This window comes from Macrobrachium rosenbergii, chromosome 41, assembly GCF_040412425.1.
Source record: "Macrobrachium rosenbergii isolate ZJJX-2024 chromosome 41, ASM4041242v1, whole genome shotgun sequence".
In the NCBI taxonomy this organism is placed as follows: Eukaryota; Metazoa; Arthropoda; class Malacostraca; order Decapoda; family Palaemonidae; genus Macrobrachium; species Macrobrachium rosenbergii.
The window spans coordinates 11802075-11818391 of NC_089781.1; the positions used below are offsets into that span (position 1 = coordinate 11802075).

General features: G+C 35.2%; 1 protein-coding gene across 3 annotated transcripts in view; it reads left to right on the forward strand.

Annotated features, from left to right (window-relative positions):
• rt (Protein O-mannosyltransferase rt) overlaps positions 1–15508 on the forward strand; it is a 74945-nt gene extending 59437 nt beyond the window's left edge. For 2 of the 3 annotated variants that reach the window (XM_067083986.1, XM_067083988.1), the window contains exons 2-14: positions 4359–4654; positions 5726–5850; positions 6278–6454; positions 6709–6883; positions 8206–8455; positions 8682–8902; positions 9138–9270; positions 9513–9623; positions 10010–10163; positions 10717–10934; positions 11189–11347; positions 12842–12937; positions 14743–15508. In XM_067083986.1, the coding sequence (XP_066940087.1) occupies positions 4359–4654; positions 5726–5850; positions 6278–6454; positions 6709–6883; positions 8206–8455; positions 8682–8902; positions 9138–9270; positions 9513–9623; positions 10010–10163; positions 10717–10934; positions 11189–11347; positions 12842–12937; positions 14743–14973 (2346 nt within the window). In that variant the 3' untranslated portion in view covers positions 14974–15508. Of the gene's footprint in view, positions 1–625; positions 801–4358; positions 4655–5725; positions 5851–6277; positions 6455–6708; positions 6884–8205; positions 8456–8681; positions 8903–9137; positions 9271–9512; positions 9624–10009; positions 10164–10716; positions 10935–11188; positions 11348–12841; positions 12938–14742 lie in introns of those variants that run through there. The other variant, XM_067083987.1, reaches the window with a different exon arrangement.
• Positions 15509–16317: the final 809 nt, after the last annotated feature.

Sequence of the window (16317 nt, forward strand, 5' to 3'; positions counted from 1 at the left end):
AAAGAAAATACAAGTCAATGTTCATGCACAATGCGCCTTTTGAAATCCAGTGAATGTGAATGTGAATGGACCAGACTTACATAGGTAATGCATACTTGAGTCGCTGTTCAAAAGGAAAGTGGCAATCTAGGAAGAAGTCTTAAACAAGAGCAAATATTTACTACAGGGAACGAATTGTGTACGTCATCTGCACTGAATATCGAATTTTCTTAATAGTTGGTAGACTCAGCTGAAGTAAATTTTATTCTTAATATTAGAAAATACAAATCCAGGGTCGAAAGTAATAATCATATTTAGATCGTGAGTAATGCAATCGTGTAACCACAATTGAATAAATATCCTTGCCTCCTGTTAGGCACAATAAACCAGTCGCTTGACCGCAGTTGATCCCCTCCCGCTCCCCCACTCCTCAAGGATGCCTTCCCCCTCCTTGACAGACCCTTCCTCCTTCGATTCGGTGACCTCAGCCAAAAGAGCCACCGGTGAAAGGAGCAGCAAGTTTGTCCACAAACGCACGAACGAGTCAACCAGCGGCTGAAGATGATCCCACATCCCATTCCCTTTCCCTCCCTCCCTCCCTCCCTCCCCCTCCCCCTTCGTCCGAAAACAAACACCTTTTCTTTAGTCTAGCGCTGTAGCAGTTGTGGTGTGGTTTGGTGTGGGTGGCTTGCGCTTCCAGGATCCTTTGGATCGCGCTGCCCTTTTATTGGATCATGGTTCTGGAATCCTTGGGGACTTTCCTGGAATATTCCGCGAAATCTTGCGTGGCAGCGATGGGAAAGCGGCTCGGCGTAAACAAGGTAGGATTTGAATTCAATGGAAGTGGAGAGGCGAAAGATATTGAATTTTCTTTTTTTATTGGGAGGGAAAGACCACTGCTTGTGCAGTGAGATCGCAAAAAATACTGTCGAGAGAGAGTTTCAGGAGCAGCTAAAGAAGTAGGTTCACTGTAATAGCCAGTTCTCTCTCTCTCTCTCTCTCTCTCTCTCTCTCTCTCTCTCTCTCCCAGTGGCGAAAGTTGAAAGCAGATTACTTTGGGCTTAAAATACAATTGAGAAAGCATTTATTTATTGTTTCGTTGTCGGAAGTAAAAGTGTTTTCCACGTTGTTGTGTTAAAAACTAATGGGTTATTTCCTTGCGGTGCGTTAAACTTCCGGTGTTCAACTCTTTTGGTGTGAGGTTGCTAGCCCCATGCCCTTTTCCACCAAGGCTGTGACTCATTACTGTTGACTGGCCGCCATGCACTTAATTTGCTTCTTAGGACAACAGAAGCACTGTCTTTCAGGAAACGGACCCAAGTCGTGTGAACGGGATCACATTTATTATTTCTTTTATTGACAATAGTTTTCTTTTTGTGACTTTTGACGTTTTCGCTAGTAAGACTGGATACAACTTTGAAATGCATTTTTGCTGCTACCTTGATTATCGTTTGCTCTTGGCTGCACAGGTCTTAATATGGAAGAAGAAGAATGTAGCTATAGGATCGTTCTCCTGCTCATCTTCACTCAGCACCTTTCTTAATTCACCAGTGTGACTACTTTCTCCTGTCTCTACTTAGGAATGCGGGAGGCCTTGGAGCAGTATTAGGCTTCGTTATTAGTTGCTGGCAACTCACCGCCGGAGAGCGTTACCAGAAATCTTTTCCTAACCTATTAGTAATATGCTCAGATCATCATCGTTTTCGTTTTAATTTTGTCGCAGCTTTACCACTTTCATTGGTCTTTTTGTGTATATTTCGATATGAAACAGTAAGAGATTTGTTGAATGAGTATCACTATTTGATCTTCGTGGAAACGTCACAAGACTGATTTAAATGTAAACTCGACGTGTCCGGGATAGCACGCTCTGGTACATTACCTAGACTTAGTCGTTATTCCAGACATAATTGATTTCAGGGGAATGACTTGTGTTTGTATTTTCGCCTATATTCGGTTGGTTATTTTAGTAATAAGGGAATTCTCTGTAGCTGCAGTGCTCTGCTTATATTTTTCTTAGTGCGTAGGGCTTTCTTCATTGCCAAGTGTCCTTCGTTCTTCCGTTTTTTCTTTAAATTTCCCGTTACTTTGTCGGTATTTCCCGTTAAGGCAATTTCTGTCAACACCTACGCCTCTTACAAATTAAGTTTAAAAGTTGAGGTATGAGATGTTCATATCTCTCTCTCCCATGAAATGTTTTCTTTTCGGTATTGTGTGATAGTGGGCTGTAATTTACAGAATTTATTCACTGAGCAAACGGTTAAACTATTTTGATAATTAATAATAATAATAATAATAATAATAATAATAATAATAATAATAATGGTGTAAATGTACTCGTAGTCATTTTGCTCCTTAATGTGAATAAATTGCCACCATAATTTTTTTGGTCTTACCACATATAAAAAAAGTAAAACAAAATAAAAAAGTATGCCTTTCATGACTCGCCAAAGACGAAATAGGTTTCAATTCAGTTTTCGTTTGAAAGTGCCGGAAGTTTTTTTTTTTTTTTTTTTTTTTTACCGATCCAGGTTATTTGATGGACAAATTTGTAAAAGTCCAGTTAGTGCTTTTGACAGTTTGGTCGGGAAGAAGGGAAAATGGAAATGTGTGAAAAAAAAGCGTTGGCTTCGTAATACTTTTAAAAATATAACTCAATCTTTTGGGTGACTGATCAGTTTATTTTCATTTTTTTATTTTAAACCACCCATTATGTTGGAAGTTTAGGAAATGCAGTAACTCTGGAATTGGCACGGCTCTTGCTTCTACAGCAGATCATAATTTAGTTTTCTTACTTTTCAGAAGACTCCTCTCCTATTTTTTAAAAATTTCCTGCGCTTCAGATAGAATGCCGTTTTCCAGAGGCTCCGCTTTTAATAAAGTAATGAAAATCCATAACAAAACACTTTATTTCCATGTTATTCATTACTATGGCCTCTTTACTGCGCCAATTTGAGGACTACATATCCGAAGAGTAGACTGTAACTTGTTATGTTATGCGCACTGAGTCAGCGTGAGGCTTCAACCTCAGAGTTTTCTTGAAATTACCTCCGTCACACTCCAAGATTGCAGAGAGATTCCCGGGAGAGACTGATAGTGTTGTTCCCATGGGGTTGTTTCCGTAATTTTCGTACATCGTTCGTAGTTTCAACTCCGTCATTCCTCCAAGGTTAGTGTTCGTAATAACGACATGTTTGTGTGGCGCAAGCAGACTAATAAAAACTAGCGAAAGGGGAAGGTTAGAAATGTATATTCATGGATATTTTATGTCATTGGATAAGTAGTAAAAATAAAAGACCAGTATATGTTTTGATTACAAATGATAAACGAATACACAGATTATAAATAAGTGGGTCAGTGAAAGCAAAAAAAGTAAGAGTAAGCGGAAGAGTGCACGTGAGTGTACTCCAAAGCAAGGCAGTTCAAAACATGTAATCTGTGGAAGCCTATTGCACTTAGGCTGTGGCAAAGTCCATGGTTTTGAGATCGACAAAGAAAATCCAAACAGTTGAGCAAAACAATGCAAGGATGGGATGTCGCCCTCACTCGACCCAGCTACCATGTTATCTTCATTCAGCATAAAATTCCAAACTTTTGACTTGCAGACACACTTCCGTGCAAGAGCATTTGCGTCATACTGAAAGTGTTGGCAACGCTTCGTGGTCTTTTAGCATTCCTTTAAGATGCTCACTTGTTGCTGTAATTGTTGTTGTCTGTCTAACCCTAGAGTAGTCCTGCTTATCGCTTGCCTTTGGCAGTCATTTTCGGAAGCCCTCCCATGGACACCCACTTTGTCTAAAGATATGAGTTAGTTTCGTAAAATGAGATTGCATTTGCATCTTACGCAACATTGTTACACATCCGTTTGTTATTCGGATCTGCTGCAAGCATCAAATCTGTCTCCATCTTGCCGTCATAAGTTATTAGAGATGTGATGTTACGTTATGGCCTCTTAAATAGAAAAGAATGTTATACATATCCATGCAACCCATCATTTCAATGCAGTGTATTTATTCTCTTGATAAATCATTGCGCCTACTCATCGGTATCATTAAATTTATGTTGATTGTAGTTAGGCTTGAATATAATAATAATAATAATAATAATAATAATAATAATAATAATAATAATAATAATAATAATAATAAATGGCCCCTACACAGTCGTAATAAAATACTCAAGCCAGTCATTTCATTGGAAGCCCCGTGCATTTAACTTTTTCCTTAAGGCTTCATTCCTTGTGTAACATAAACTTTCATTCACTGTATTTGACCAAACCCAAAGTTTTACCATGTTTATGAAAGTTGTAATTTTTCATTGATGTTTTCTTAATTTGTTTATTGTAGACATTTTGTCAGTTAATTTTTTTTTAACTTATTTAGGGCGATGGAGAATCTGCACCAGACACGCCTCCACCAGAGACTTCTCCAGATGAGGCCATGCAGACATCCTCCGACTCGGCCTCCACCCCCACAAAAGTCCCTGGCACACCCACCAGAAAAGACACCAAACAGAAGTCGCAAACATCCAAAAAGTCCAAAATCAAGACCAGTGCCAAAGAACAACCTCTCAACTCGCCTCTAGAACTCAACCTGCATCTAGATGGAATGTCTGTCATGATATTTACCGTGTCATTCCTGACGAGGATTTTCAGATTAGAATCTCCAAAAGGCATTGTGTAAGTGGAATACAGTCGTTATTAAATGCATTTGCATACCTGTTGTATACAATACCGTTGCCTTATCAAAGCATAAACAGCCTTCCATAATGCATAAGGCAGAGGCATGTACTTGTTTCGATTTTGTTGTTTAGTGTCAATTATTATTCATATAAATCACTAAGGTTTACCGTAATAGTGATTTGCCTGTATGGTGTATAATAGCGATGACCTTTTTATTAACTTACACTACTCTTAACTTTTTTAAAGAACAGTTACTACAAAGTCAAATGTATTTGTTTTGAAGGCAACTATAAAAACTAGTGCTTAGCACGAGTATTTGTCCATCTCCCAGGAATGCTGTATATGTAAAAAACTGATAATAGTAAATTTTCAGCAACTTTATTGTAATCTTGGTTTTAGTGGCTGAATTGATGATTGTTGATAGCTTCTTGTCAGGTTATACATTATCAAAGGTTCTCTCTGTGTTTTTATTTTGTGTGTAGTTTTTGTATGGGCATTCTTTATTAATATAAGACATTGTTTATTGCATGATTTCCATTTCAGTAAATTTAGTCCAGCATCAGTTATACTTTTAATTTGCTTATTAAATTTGTGGCAGTAATAACTAAAATTTATGTAACTTTCTTTACTTGGTAACTGGAGCTCTTTAATAATTAACTCATTTTAGTTTTCTTTAGGAGAAAATTATTGTGCGGGCTTTGTCTGTCCATCCGCATTTTTATGTCCGCCCTCAGATCTTAAAAACAACTGAGGCTAGAGGGCTGCAAATTGGTATGTTGATCATCCACCCTCCAGTCATCAAACATACCAAATTGCAGCCCTGTAGCCTCAGTAGTTTTTATTTTATTTAAAGGTTAAAGTTTGCCATTATTGTGCTTCTGGCAGTGTTATAGGATAGGCCACCACCGGGCTGTGGTTAAAGTTTCATGGGCCATGGCTCATACAGCTTTATACCGAGACCACCGAAAGATGGATCTGTTTTTGTTGGCCTTGATTATACGCTGTAGTGGCTGTACAGAAAATTCGGTTTCTTCTGCGCATTTTTTACTTATTTATATATGTCCTCAGGTTTGATGAGCTTCACTACGGTAAATATGCTGGGCTCTACATGCAGAATACCTTCTTCTTCGATTCTCAGCCACCTCTTGGCAAGCAGTTGATTGCACTTGCTGCTTATCTTGCTGGTTTTGACGGTGAGTCTCTGAACTGCTGATTATTGCATTTGCAGTTCTGTATCTTCTTTTTGATCTTCCAGTGAGGCTACTTTTTAAAGTATTCTCACTTTGGCTTCTATGTATTGAACAAATATCTGTCTTCATGTGCTTCTAATTTTCTCTTTGAATTGCTAGTTGTAAATAAGTACAGATATGTAATTAATGGAGTTTGTCATGAAGAATTTTCCAATGTTGTGTAGCTCTGTTGAGCTACATTAGTTGCTGTACTACTAAAAGATTGTAACATTTTAAGTATACATATAAAATTTAGTTCCAGCTGATATTCCTTGTGTTTTGACTGAAACAGAAATAGCATCAGAGTTTTGCTCTATTATTACAGTATATGAAAACTTTCAGTCCTGAAATATGTCATTTTGATATTATAAAGCTAATCTATACCTTACAGGGAACTTCAAGTTCGATCGCATTGGTAGCCCCTATGATATGACCGTCCCAGTTTCTGCCATGCGTTTAGTACCATCATTCTTTGGTTCTCTTCTGATGCCTACTGTGTACAATGTGATGTTGGAGCTTGGTGTCTCTCATTATGCTGGTGCCCTTGCTACTTTCTTGATGATATTTGGTTAGTAAAGATATTGTAATGAGAATCTTTGTTTCTACTGGCATACTTTTCTAGCACTGTGTAAATAGTTTTCCTGAGTTTTATGTATTTCACTTATGTTGGGTAAGTTGATTGGTAGATTAATTCCACTGGGATCGTATTTCTTGGACATAAAGAGTGCTTAAGAAACTTATTACCAGTTTTATGTTATATTATCACCTAATATGTATTAGTTAAAAGTCAAGATTTTTCCAAATTTTGCAATATATTTTCAGATAATGCCATTCTTGTGCAATCTCGCTTCATGTTAATGGAAGGCATCCTGATGTTCTTTGGGATGTTTGGTCTTCTGTGTATCTTGAAGTTCCGTCATTTTTATAAGCAACCATATAGCTTGCCTTGGTTTGGTTGCTTGATCATGGGGGCTGCGTCTTTAGGTGCTGCTGTCTGGTAGGTCATTTCCCATTGTTTCACATATCTATTTTAGCCCCATGTTTTTATGAAAAGCGCCATGTCAGTCTTTTAACCAACAACCTACATCAGGTATTGGAAACAGATCCTTTTGCCAAAATTCTTAACTCTGTCAGGCTAAATTTCTCTGACTGGATTATGGTAGTAAAATGTGAACTGTGGATTGATTTTGGTTTTGTATTCAGGATTAATTGTACTGCAGTTCTTATGCTTAAGTAAACTAATGGTCATGATTTATGATGTTGATATTTTAAGTAAGGCTTTTTTTAAGTACTGTTGTAAGTAAGTATTAATTAAAAATCTGATACATTTTTAACTGCCTAGAATCTGTCGTTATTGAATGTAAGAAAGTGAGCAATAATTGTTCATGTACCCAGCTCCATATATGAATTGTGATATGTTAAGTTTTGAAAATCTGTATATGGAAGATTTGAGTATGTAACTGATGCAAATTGTATGGGAACGACAAAATCAATTATTACAGTGATAGAGTTGAATTGACCCAAAACTGGAAAATAATACCAGATTATTGCTAAAGCAGGAGGATTTTGATGTTATTAGAGAGAACTGCCAATGGGGATTATTTCCTTAAATATGGTAATCCAGTTATTGTACTGCACATAATGAAGGACAAGACCATAGATGAGAGCTGAAGGTGCCTCAGTAGAATTTGCATAAAGGCCCTAACTGTATCTGAGTGACAAATATGATAAGCAGCAATATGGACTGATACAGTTGCTGTTTACTTTCAAGCCTAGTGCATTGGCAGGTTTTATAGGAAACAAATATAGTAGCATTAAATGTATAAAGAGTGAATCTAAATAATCCTTAATGAAAAAGGTGGTAGGAAAATAAATAGTCATGTAAGATGTCGCTACAAATAGGGTAAAGTACGTGTAGCCCATTTGATTACAAAATAGTGGGAGTAACCAAACAGACAAGAAACTGAAAACTTTTATTATTAAGAAATTAGACTTTAGGTAGGGAGTCTATCTTGAAAGGTCTTATTCTAGATCCTGTCAAAAACATTGAAATGCTAAGGGAAGGGATGTAAAATTTCCTAAGTTTACAAGAAAGAGCTTTAAATAATAGGAACAATGTACTGTATTATGTACCTGTTATTAGTTTTATTAATTAGGCTATTACAGTATTTTGTATTTTATCAATTCCCATTAATCATGCAGAAGAGCCTTGGAATAAATGTTTGATTTTACTCTACAGGTATTTTGATAGAGAATGTTGTGATTGTACCATAATATATATTATTAAATTAATTTAATACAGTGTTAATTTATCCTCAGTGTTCGCTACTTTGGAATCTTTACCTTCATCCTTGGAGTGGGCATCCTGGCGAAAGACTTTTGGACTATGGTAGGAGATCGTCTCGTTTCAGATCGTCAGCTTTTGGGTCACTTTCTTACAAGAGCATTCATTTTCATCACCATTCCAATGGCTTTGTATGTTACCTGTTTCTGTATTCATCTGAATATGCTCTACAAGGCAGGACCTAATGATAATATTATGACCTCTGCTTTCCAAGCAAGTCTTGAGGTGAGTGCTTGGACTGTGATAAAAAGTTGAAAAACTCCACATTTTTATGATGGCTGATTATTGAAAAACCTGTCCTAATTATCTGTATAATTAGAATGTTATGGAATACTTGGTTTCCAGTTGCAATACGTACTCCTATTCTTGTCATGGGTTTTAATTCCAGTTTGAGTGAATACACTAGTACAGTACTGTGCTGAATGGTAAGAAAATATATTTTGTTCCTCAGGGTGGATTAGCTGCTATTGTTGCCAATCAACCAGTGAAGGTGCTTCATGGATCTCAAATTACTCTACGACATACTCATGGACGAACTTGCTGGCTTCATTCCCATGATGCTGTTTACCCTGTCAAATACCCTGATGGCCGAGGATCTTCTCATCAGCAGCAAGTAACTTGCTACAGTTACAAGGATGTAAACAATTGGTGGATTGTTAAGAAACCAGAAATGTAGGTATTCTGTTCTTAATAGTTACCTGTAGTAAGATTTCGTATAATAGCAATATGTTAATTTACTCAATTCTTTAGTATTATAGTAAAGTATTAGTTGTTTATCGGATACATGAGGGTTTTGTGTGATTCATTTTATTTTGAGTGATTTGTTGTACAGAAAGTAATTTATTTTGCAAAACTTGAGAATGTTATATTTTGACAGTTATATTTTGATATTTCTTTTCATTAACAGTGAGGAACTAGTTGTGAGTGAGCCTCATGAGCCCATCAAGAATGGAGACATCATTGAACTTGTACATGGCTTGACATCTCGTCTACTGAATGCTCATGATGTAGCAGCTGCCATGTCTCCTCACAATCAAGAGGTAGAAGCGAAATAAAGGGTTGCTAAATATTTTGATGCTTAAAATAAATGCATATTAAAAGAAATTTAATGGAATATTTTTTTATCTGTACAGATGCAGTGAATATAGATAAAACTTTATATGTGGATTTAACAGTATTATATTGTTGAATTCTTATTACTTGTAAATACTGTATGATAAAGAATGTGTTCAGCTTTCAGCACATGTAGAAGCCTTCTGATTACTGTTTTTTCTATTTACAGGTTGCTGCTTATATTGATTATAATGTGTCCATGCCAGCTCAGTCCCTGTGGCGTGTAGACATCCTAAATGGAGATGCAACTGATGGTTATTGGCATGCTGTTGAGAGTCAGGTAAGAAAAATTGTCTTAAAAATCTGATCCACTTATAAAAGTAGAAATGCTGTACCTTTGAAGGAGTAAAGAACTGATTTGTATATCTATTTTGACATATATAAAACACTGATTTAGCTGTAAATCGGGACTTTTGTATTACTGCATAGTGCATTGGAAAAATGGAAAATTGAGCTTGTCTTTATCATAGTACAGTAATATGATTTTATGTTTATATTTATTAATGCAGTAAAGATCTCATGAAAATATCCTGTTTAGGAGTTAGGGTGAAAAAGAGATCACAGTATATATTCTGTAGTAGCAGAATTTCTTTGTAATTCAAGTTATTGGCAGTTTGTAACTTCAACTTATTGGCAGTGGTTGCTTAAAAAGTAATTCTTCCACAGATTCGCTTGATCCATCTGAATTCAAGCCAGGCTCTTAAATTCTCTGGAAGGCAACTTCCAGACTGGGGTTTCAGGCAGCATGAGATTGTTACAGATAAAGTAACTGATCAAGAAGACACTATTTGGAATGTAGAGGAGCACCGCTATACTCGCAGTAAGTAGCCTACAGCACTAAATTTTTGGTTTTTTACTCAATTTATGTTGAAATACCCTTTAGTACTGTAGTTATGTGAGCGTTGGATTATGGTTTAGTTTGACTGAGGTATTCTAATCTATGGCCTTGAATATATATGGCAATTGGGTAAGCCTGTGGTGGTTTGGAGGTCATTTAATTAATTTTTTATCATATTCATAGTCTTTTGTTTGTATTTTTAGTGGTTTTCTGCCATTAGAATAAATATTCATATACTGTAATGCAACCAAATTAAACAGAATTACTCTTCCATGCATTTAAAATGTTCCTTTTTTATTTTGTCAGTTTAGGGGCACCAAGCTCAGTAATTATATTTGTAATACTGTATACATAGTTGCACTATCCATTCATGTATTTGAACAGATTTTTATATCAACAGAAATATGAGGAAATGAACATTAACAAAGGTATTTTGAAAAAGTGAGGTGCAAAAAGATTCAAAAGAATTAAATTCAGATTTTAGTAATGAGGTCCTATTTAGTGCTTGTTTAACAAAAATAATTTTCCTGAACAGTTGACGACAAGAAAGAGAGAGAGAAGGACCTGATTCGAACTGAAATGATACCTATGGAACGCAAAAATTTGACATTCTGGAACAAGTTTTATGAACTCCAGTATAAGATGCTGTTCAATAACCAAGAAAATGTAGCTGGTCACATGTATGCCTCAGAACCTTTAGACTGGTTACTGCTTAAACGGGGTGTTGCCTACTGGATTTCTTCTAACAGCAATGTAAGTAATGCATGACTTGTATATTAATTTGTAATACCATATGAGTAATATTCACAGACTTTAAAGGTTGTACCCTTGAAGCAGTTGTAACTTCATATAAGCCTTTTCGTAGGGGTAATGAATTTGTTTGTAATTTGATTACTGTAAGTAGTATTTTGTTGCAGTTCTCACGTTTTTTGTCTTTAAGTATAGAAGTGCAGTAAGTCAGACAGTCTATCATACATTTTTATATAGAATTCTCTTATTTTTTACAGGCACAAATTCACTTCCTTGGTAACGTGGTAACTTGGCTGTCAGGCACATTAGGGTTGGTTGCTTACCTTGGTCTTTTTGTGTTGTATTTGTTGAGAAGACAGAGAGCTTGCTATGACTTGCCAGATGATGTATGGAATAAATTTTGCACTTTTGGAGAGGTAAGATTTCTCATTTTTCCTAGTACAGTAATTTTTCTCCTTTTTTAGGTTCCATAGGTTTTATGCTTATGATTTCTTGATGAACAAATTGAAATTTTAAGAGAAATATAAGACATTGTGTTCCAAAGTTTTTACACTGCTAACTGTAATCATACTTTCAATAGTTGTAAAGTATATTGAGACTTGATAACATCATAAGCTTGTGTGTACTGTTTGCTTTTTAACCTTTGAACAGCATTTATTACAGTACCAGTTTATTGTAATTTCAAGTATTCATTCATGTAACAGTTAAGCACTGCCAGAGTACATAAATACTGTAGGGTTTTTTATAATTTACTAAGTATTAGACTTAGTTGAACTTAGAGTAAATATTAAGTGTGTATAGGGTCTTAAGACAATGATACATTATTTTAGACTCATGATTTTATTATCTGTAATGAGTATACTGAGGCTTGATAACATCATATGCTTGTGTGTACTGTTTACATTTTAACCTTTGAACAGCATTTAATACAATACCAGTGTATTGTAATTTCAAGTATTCATTCATGTAACAGTTAGGCACTGCTAGGGTTCATAAATACTGTAGGGTTTTTGTAATTTAATAAGTATTAAACTTAGTTTGACTTAGAGTAAATATTAAGTGTGTACAGGGCCTTAAGATAATGATACAGTAGTTTAGACTCATAATTGAAAGGCTCGTTACCATTTTACTAGTGTCTTTCAAGCTAGACATGAATGATCAGACTGTTAGAGAGATGGGGCTAACAGGATAGTGATGAATGGGGAGGCCCAGAAAGTAATGGAAAAAGGTCATACATGGGGGCTTGGACCAGATAAAAATTTAGGTACAAAACGACATGAGAAGAGGGAGATGCGATTTTAAAGAATGTCTAACCCAGAATAGGGAAATTTTGATGTGGAACTGTTAGTGATGATGATTAAGGGTAAACATTGCTAAGTAAGTCTGAGGACAGTAAACCATAATTACTGGTCATTAGTAAGCTTATAACTTGAAATATCTTAATAGCAACAAGTGTGTACAAGTGCATAATTCAACTTGTATTGGAGAGTTTATATGAATAGAGTATAAAAAGTTAAATTTGTGAATAGTATTCACTTAATCACATCCGAAATGAACAAGTTTTCAGATAACACAAGGTAGGACAAAATTATAAAAGGGCAGTAAATTTTTATTCATGTGTAGAAAGTTACTTGAGGTTATGGGGTAGTTATCTGAGTCCATCTAATAAAGTGTGTATATACTATAACATTGGTCATTATACATACATTAAGATAATGATATAGAATCCTGTTATATTTTGAGATATCCTCACTTTCAGTCTTTTTATGTATGCTAAATTACTTGGTTACCATTAGTTAATTTAAAAAATTATCTCACACTTGAAAATTCATCCATCATCCTTTTCAGTAGAGTAGCTGCCTATTGAGTTCTCAGTGGATTAACATATGCTTAATTTTTTACTTTTCCAGGTACTTGGTATTGGTTATGCAATCCATTATTTTCCCTACTTCCTTGTTGACAGAACTTTGTTCCTCCATCATTACATGCCTGCCTATATGTTTAAAGTAAGTTTTCTTTGATCAGCATTGACATTTTGCCTTTCAGTCTTACGATGCTGAAGCATGTTGTTAATATGTGTGTGTTCATACAGTAACCAAACTATTGCCATATGTAACTTGTGCTTCACTTTGAAGTCTGTAACCAGATACATACGAATGTTTAATGAAATAAAAACAATTTCATGCCACGCTATGGGAAAGACTCCCACATCTCTTACCTTCATGTTATTACCGTCTGCATCACTTGCTGTAAAGTTTTTGTGCCATTCCTTTCGTTCTGCTTTGTTTCCCTCCGTCTGTGTTTTGTGGTTATATTTGTGTATGGAATGTCAGATACTTCCCCACCACCATCATTCATGTTTACATCACTCTTAAGGGGGTTGAAAAAATAAGATGATGCATGTTTTGTTTCCTGAAATATCAACACTATTTTTTTTATGGCAGTTTGCCCAGTTAAAGAAATATACAAGTGTCAGTGGCAGCTAATGTAAAATGCTTATATTTAGATGAGATAGGTCACACAAATTGCTCTAGTGTATGAGAAATCAATGCTGTATTTATGTGTCACGTGTGCCAATTTTAGCCAAGATCTGTATTGATTTCAGAGACCACTTGAAAAGCAGTTAGGTTAGTGTGGTGGTGTGTACCTCCCTCAGTATATCATCCTACTTATTTTACCTCAATTTATGATTCTTTTGTCTTGCTTGAACTTATAACTGCAGTATTTTTTCTTGAATTGGTTTCAAGTCCTGAAAGATGTTTCTCTCTGATTCCTTTTTCATCCATTCATCCATGTTCTGTTTCTCTTCTGCTGCTCTGTACCTATCTTGTGCTTCTGCCTTTGCATCTCTTCATGCCTCTGCCCTTTGTCATATTGGTCTGTCTCCTGAAATGTAAGTCTTCCCTTCTCTTCATTAATTGGATGCCCAAATCTTTCTCGCCTTTCACTTACTTTTCATTCTCCTATTACTCCTTCATTCGAAGATTGTGTTCTGAGTCTTTCAAAATCAATTATAGTCAACAATATCTTTCCAGACTTTCCTGCCACTTTAGTTTTGGCCATGGTTTCTTCAAAGAATCAGGCAGAATCTTTCATCTCAAGTAAGACCACTGAAGATGGACAAGGTGCTCAGATTAGTAGTAGCTGCTTATAAACCTGTGATCTGGAACTCTCACTGCTCTTTCTTTACCATGCTACAGTATTTGCCTTGCCTCTGATTTTGCTGCTTAACTATTCTAACAGTGCAACTGTATGAGCTACTGGCTGGTGATCATACTTCTGACAGAGCCAAGAGTCATGCTCTTGTTAAGAAATTTTGTTTTTGAGGTACCAGAGACCACTATTCTGATTACCAGGAGTTTTGTGATACTCACTTGTACCATGGAAGTATTGCTGCTATTGCATCTGGATCTAAAAGGTGCTTCTATCCACTCATCTACCTCTGGTGGTGATAAGATGATCTGATGGAGGTAGCCACTGGTTCCCTCTGAACTTCTATGTTAAATTCCTTGATAGCCTTTTTAAATTTTACTAAATTGTTTTCTCTGGATATAAAGTAGGCAAGGGAACTTTAGAAAGGCAATTCTTAATGTCTGTTTTATATTTCTATATCTAATAATTCTGCATACTATGAGCAAAAGCTAAATTAGAATAAACAAATCATATTTTATTAAAATTTTTAATGTGGTGATTCAGAATCTTAATTTTTTTTTTTTTGGCCTTTTCTTTTTGAAAAATCTAAATTTTCGATTTAGTATTTTAAAAATGTGTTACAGTAAGATCTATAAATAAATATTTTTATACTTTTCAGTTGTGCCTTCTAGCTGCAGTGGTGGAACATGGTCATTACCTTATTGCAGACTACTTGAAGGCTCCTAGGTTAGCCAAAGTTTACATTGGTGCTGTAGGGCTATGGATGGCTTCAATTCTGTATGTGTTTTGGGTCTTCTCTCCTGTGACATATGGCACTGTTGACCTTACTGCAGATCAAGTATTGAGTTTGGCTTGGAGGGATACTTGGGATCTCATTATACACAAGTAGTGATATTATACATTAGGATAAGATGTCATATTTATATCATGTTGTGCTGTACTTGCATAGTATTATGCGGAACTATTTTTGTATGTATGCTGCATACTTTGAAGTTATATAAAATGTGTGATTGGCAGTTGTACATTTTTAATTAAAAAGTTTGCATCAATTGTTAGCATACTTTTACAATGTAAATTCTATAGATTTTTGGTCATTGATAGAATTTGATATTTTTGTCTTCCACTTGTTTCAGCAAAAGAATAAAAATTCAAAAGAATCTCAAGAACCGGAAATAATGAAATATATGTAAATTGAGCGATGAATTAAATTTTTTATGAAAGACCTGTAAGTGGCCGTGTTAGGTAAACTGTGTGTGATAGTGAAGTGAAGAAGAATTGTACATTTTACCTGATTATGTGATATTAGCATGAATGTAACACTTAATACTACAATTTAGGGTGTTGGGATCAGTGTTATTCTTTATACTTAATTTCTATTTTTGTACTGTTGTTACTTTCAGTAATAAAACTTTTCTATACAGTTATTTGCATTGACCTTTATTTATCCTTTTTGCATTTTATTATTATGCTACTATAATGCAATATGCAAAAAAAGAATTTGAAAACCAGGCCATCTTGGACTTGCTGTATTTTCAAAATGTCGCATTAAAGTGGTAATATATATTCTGCTGTGTAGTTCCATTCCATCTATGTTGCCATGGTAAGTAATTTAGATCTTTACCTTTGCTGTTGAGAAGTAGCATTTTATAAGCAACTTTTTTTTTTCCCTTGCTTGTCATAACCATATGTTCCAATATACTTAATCTTTGATGTACTCTGAATCTTTCTAGCTATTTCTACAAAATTCTCCTCAGATCTTCTGACCATTTCTGTTATTTCTGTAACTAATTTCTCTTTATCTAAAATGATCTGTTTTCCCCAGCAAAACTGTATGCAGTAAATTTGGGTGTCTTTATTATTAGAAACATGTCACCACAGAAATAAAATGTTTAACCTTAAGTTTTATGTGACACATAGTAGATGTATTATATGTGTTTTGCAAGATACATCCAGCCTGAGCAACATTGCTTACTACCTTTTGTTTTTCATTGTTTCTTTTGCCCTCTTCCGACTTAACTGCTCTACTTTCTAAACTTTACCTTGTTCAGTTCTCAATGCTCATTTAAGAACAAATCCATCATCTGATCTTTGTGAAAGTCTGTCACTTTCTTGCATTGGTTTTGTTAAATTTGTAGATGAATGGATTCAGTTACCTCCCCTTTGACATTTAAATTTATCTATTAGTATCTGTATACCTATTGAAAACAAAAAACTAGGTCCGTGTGTTTCAAAG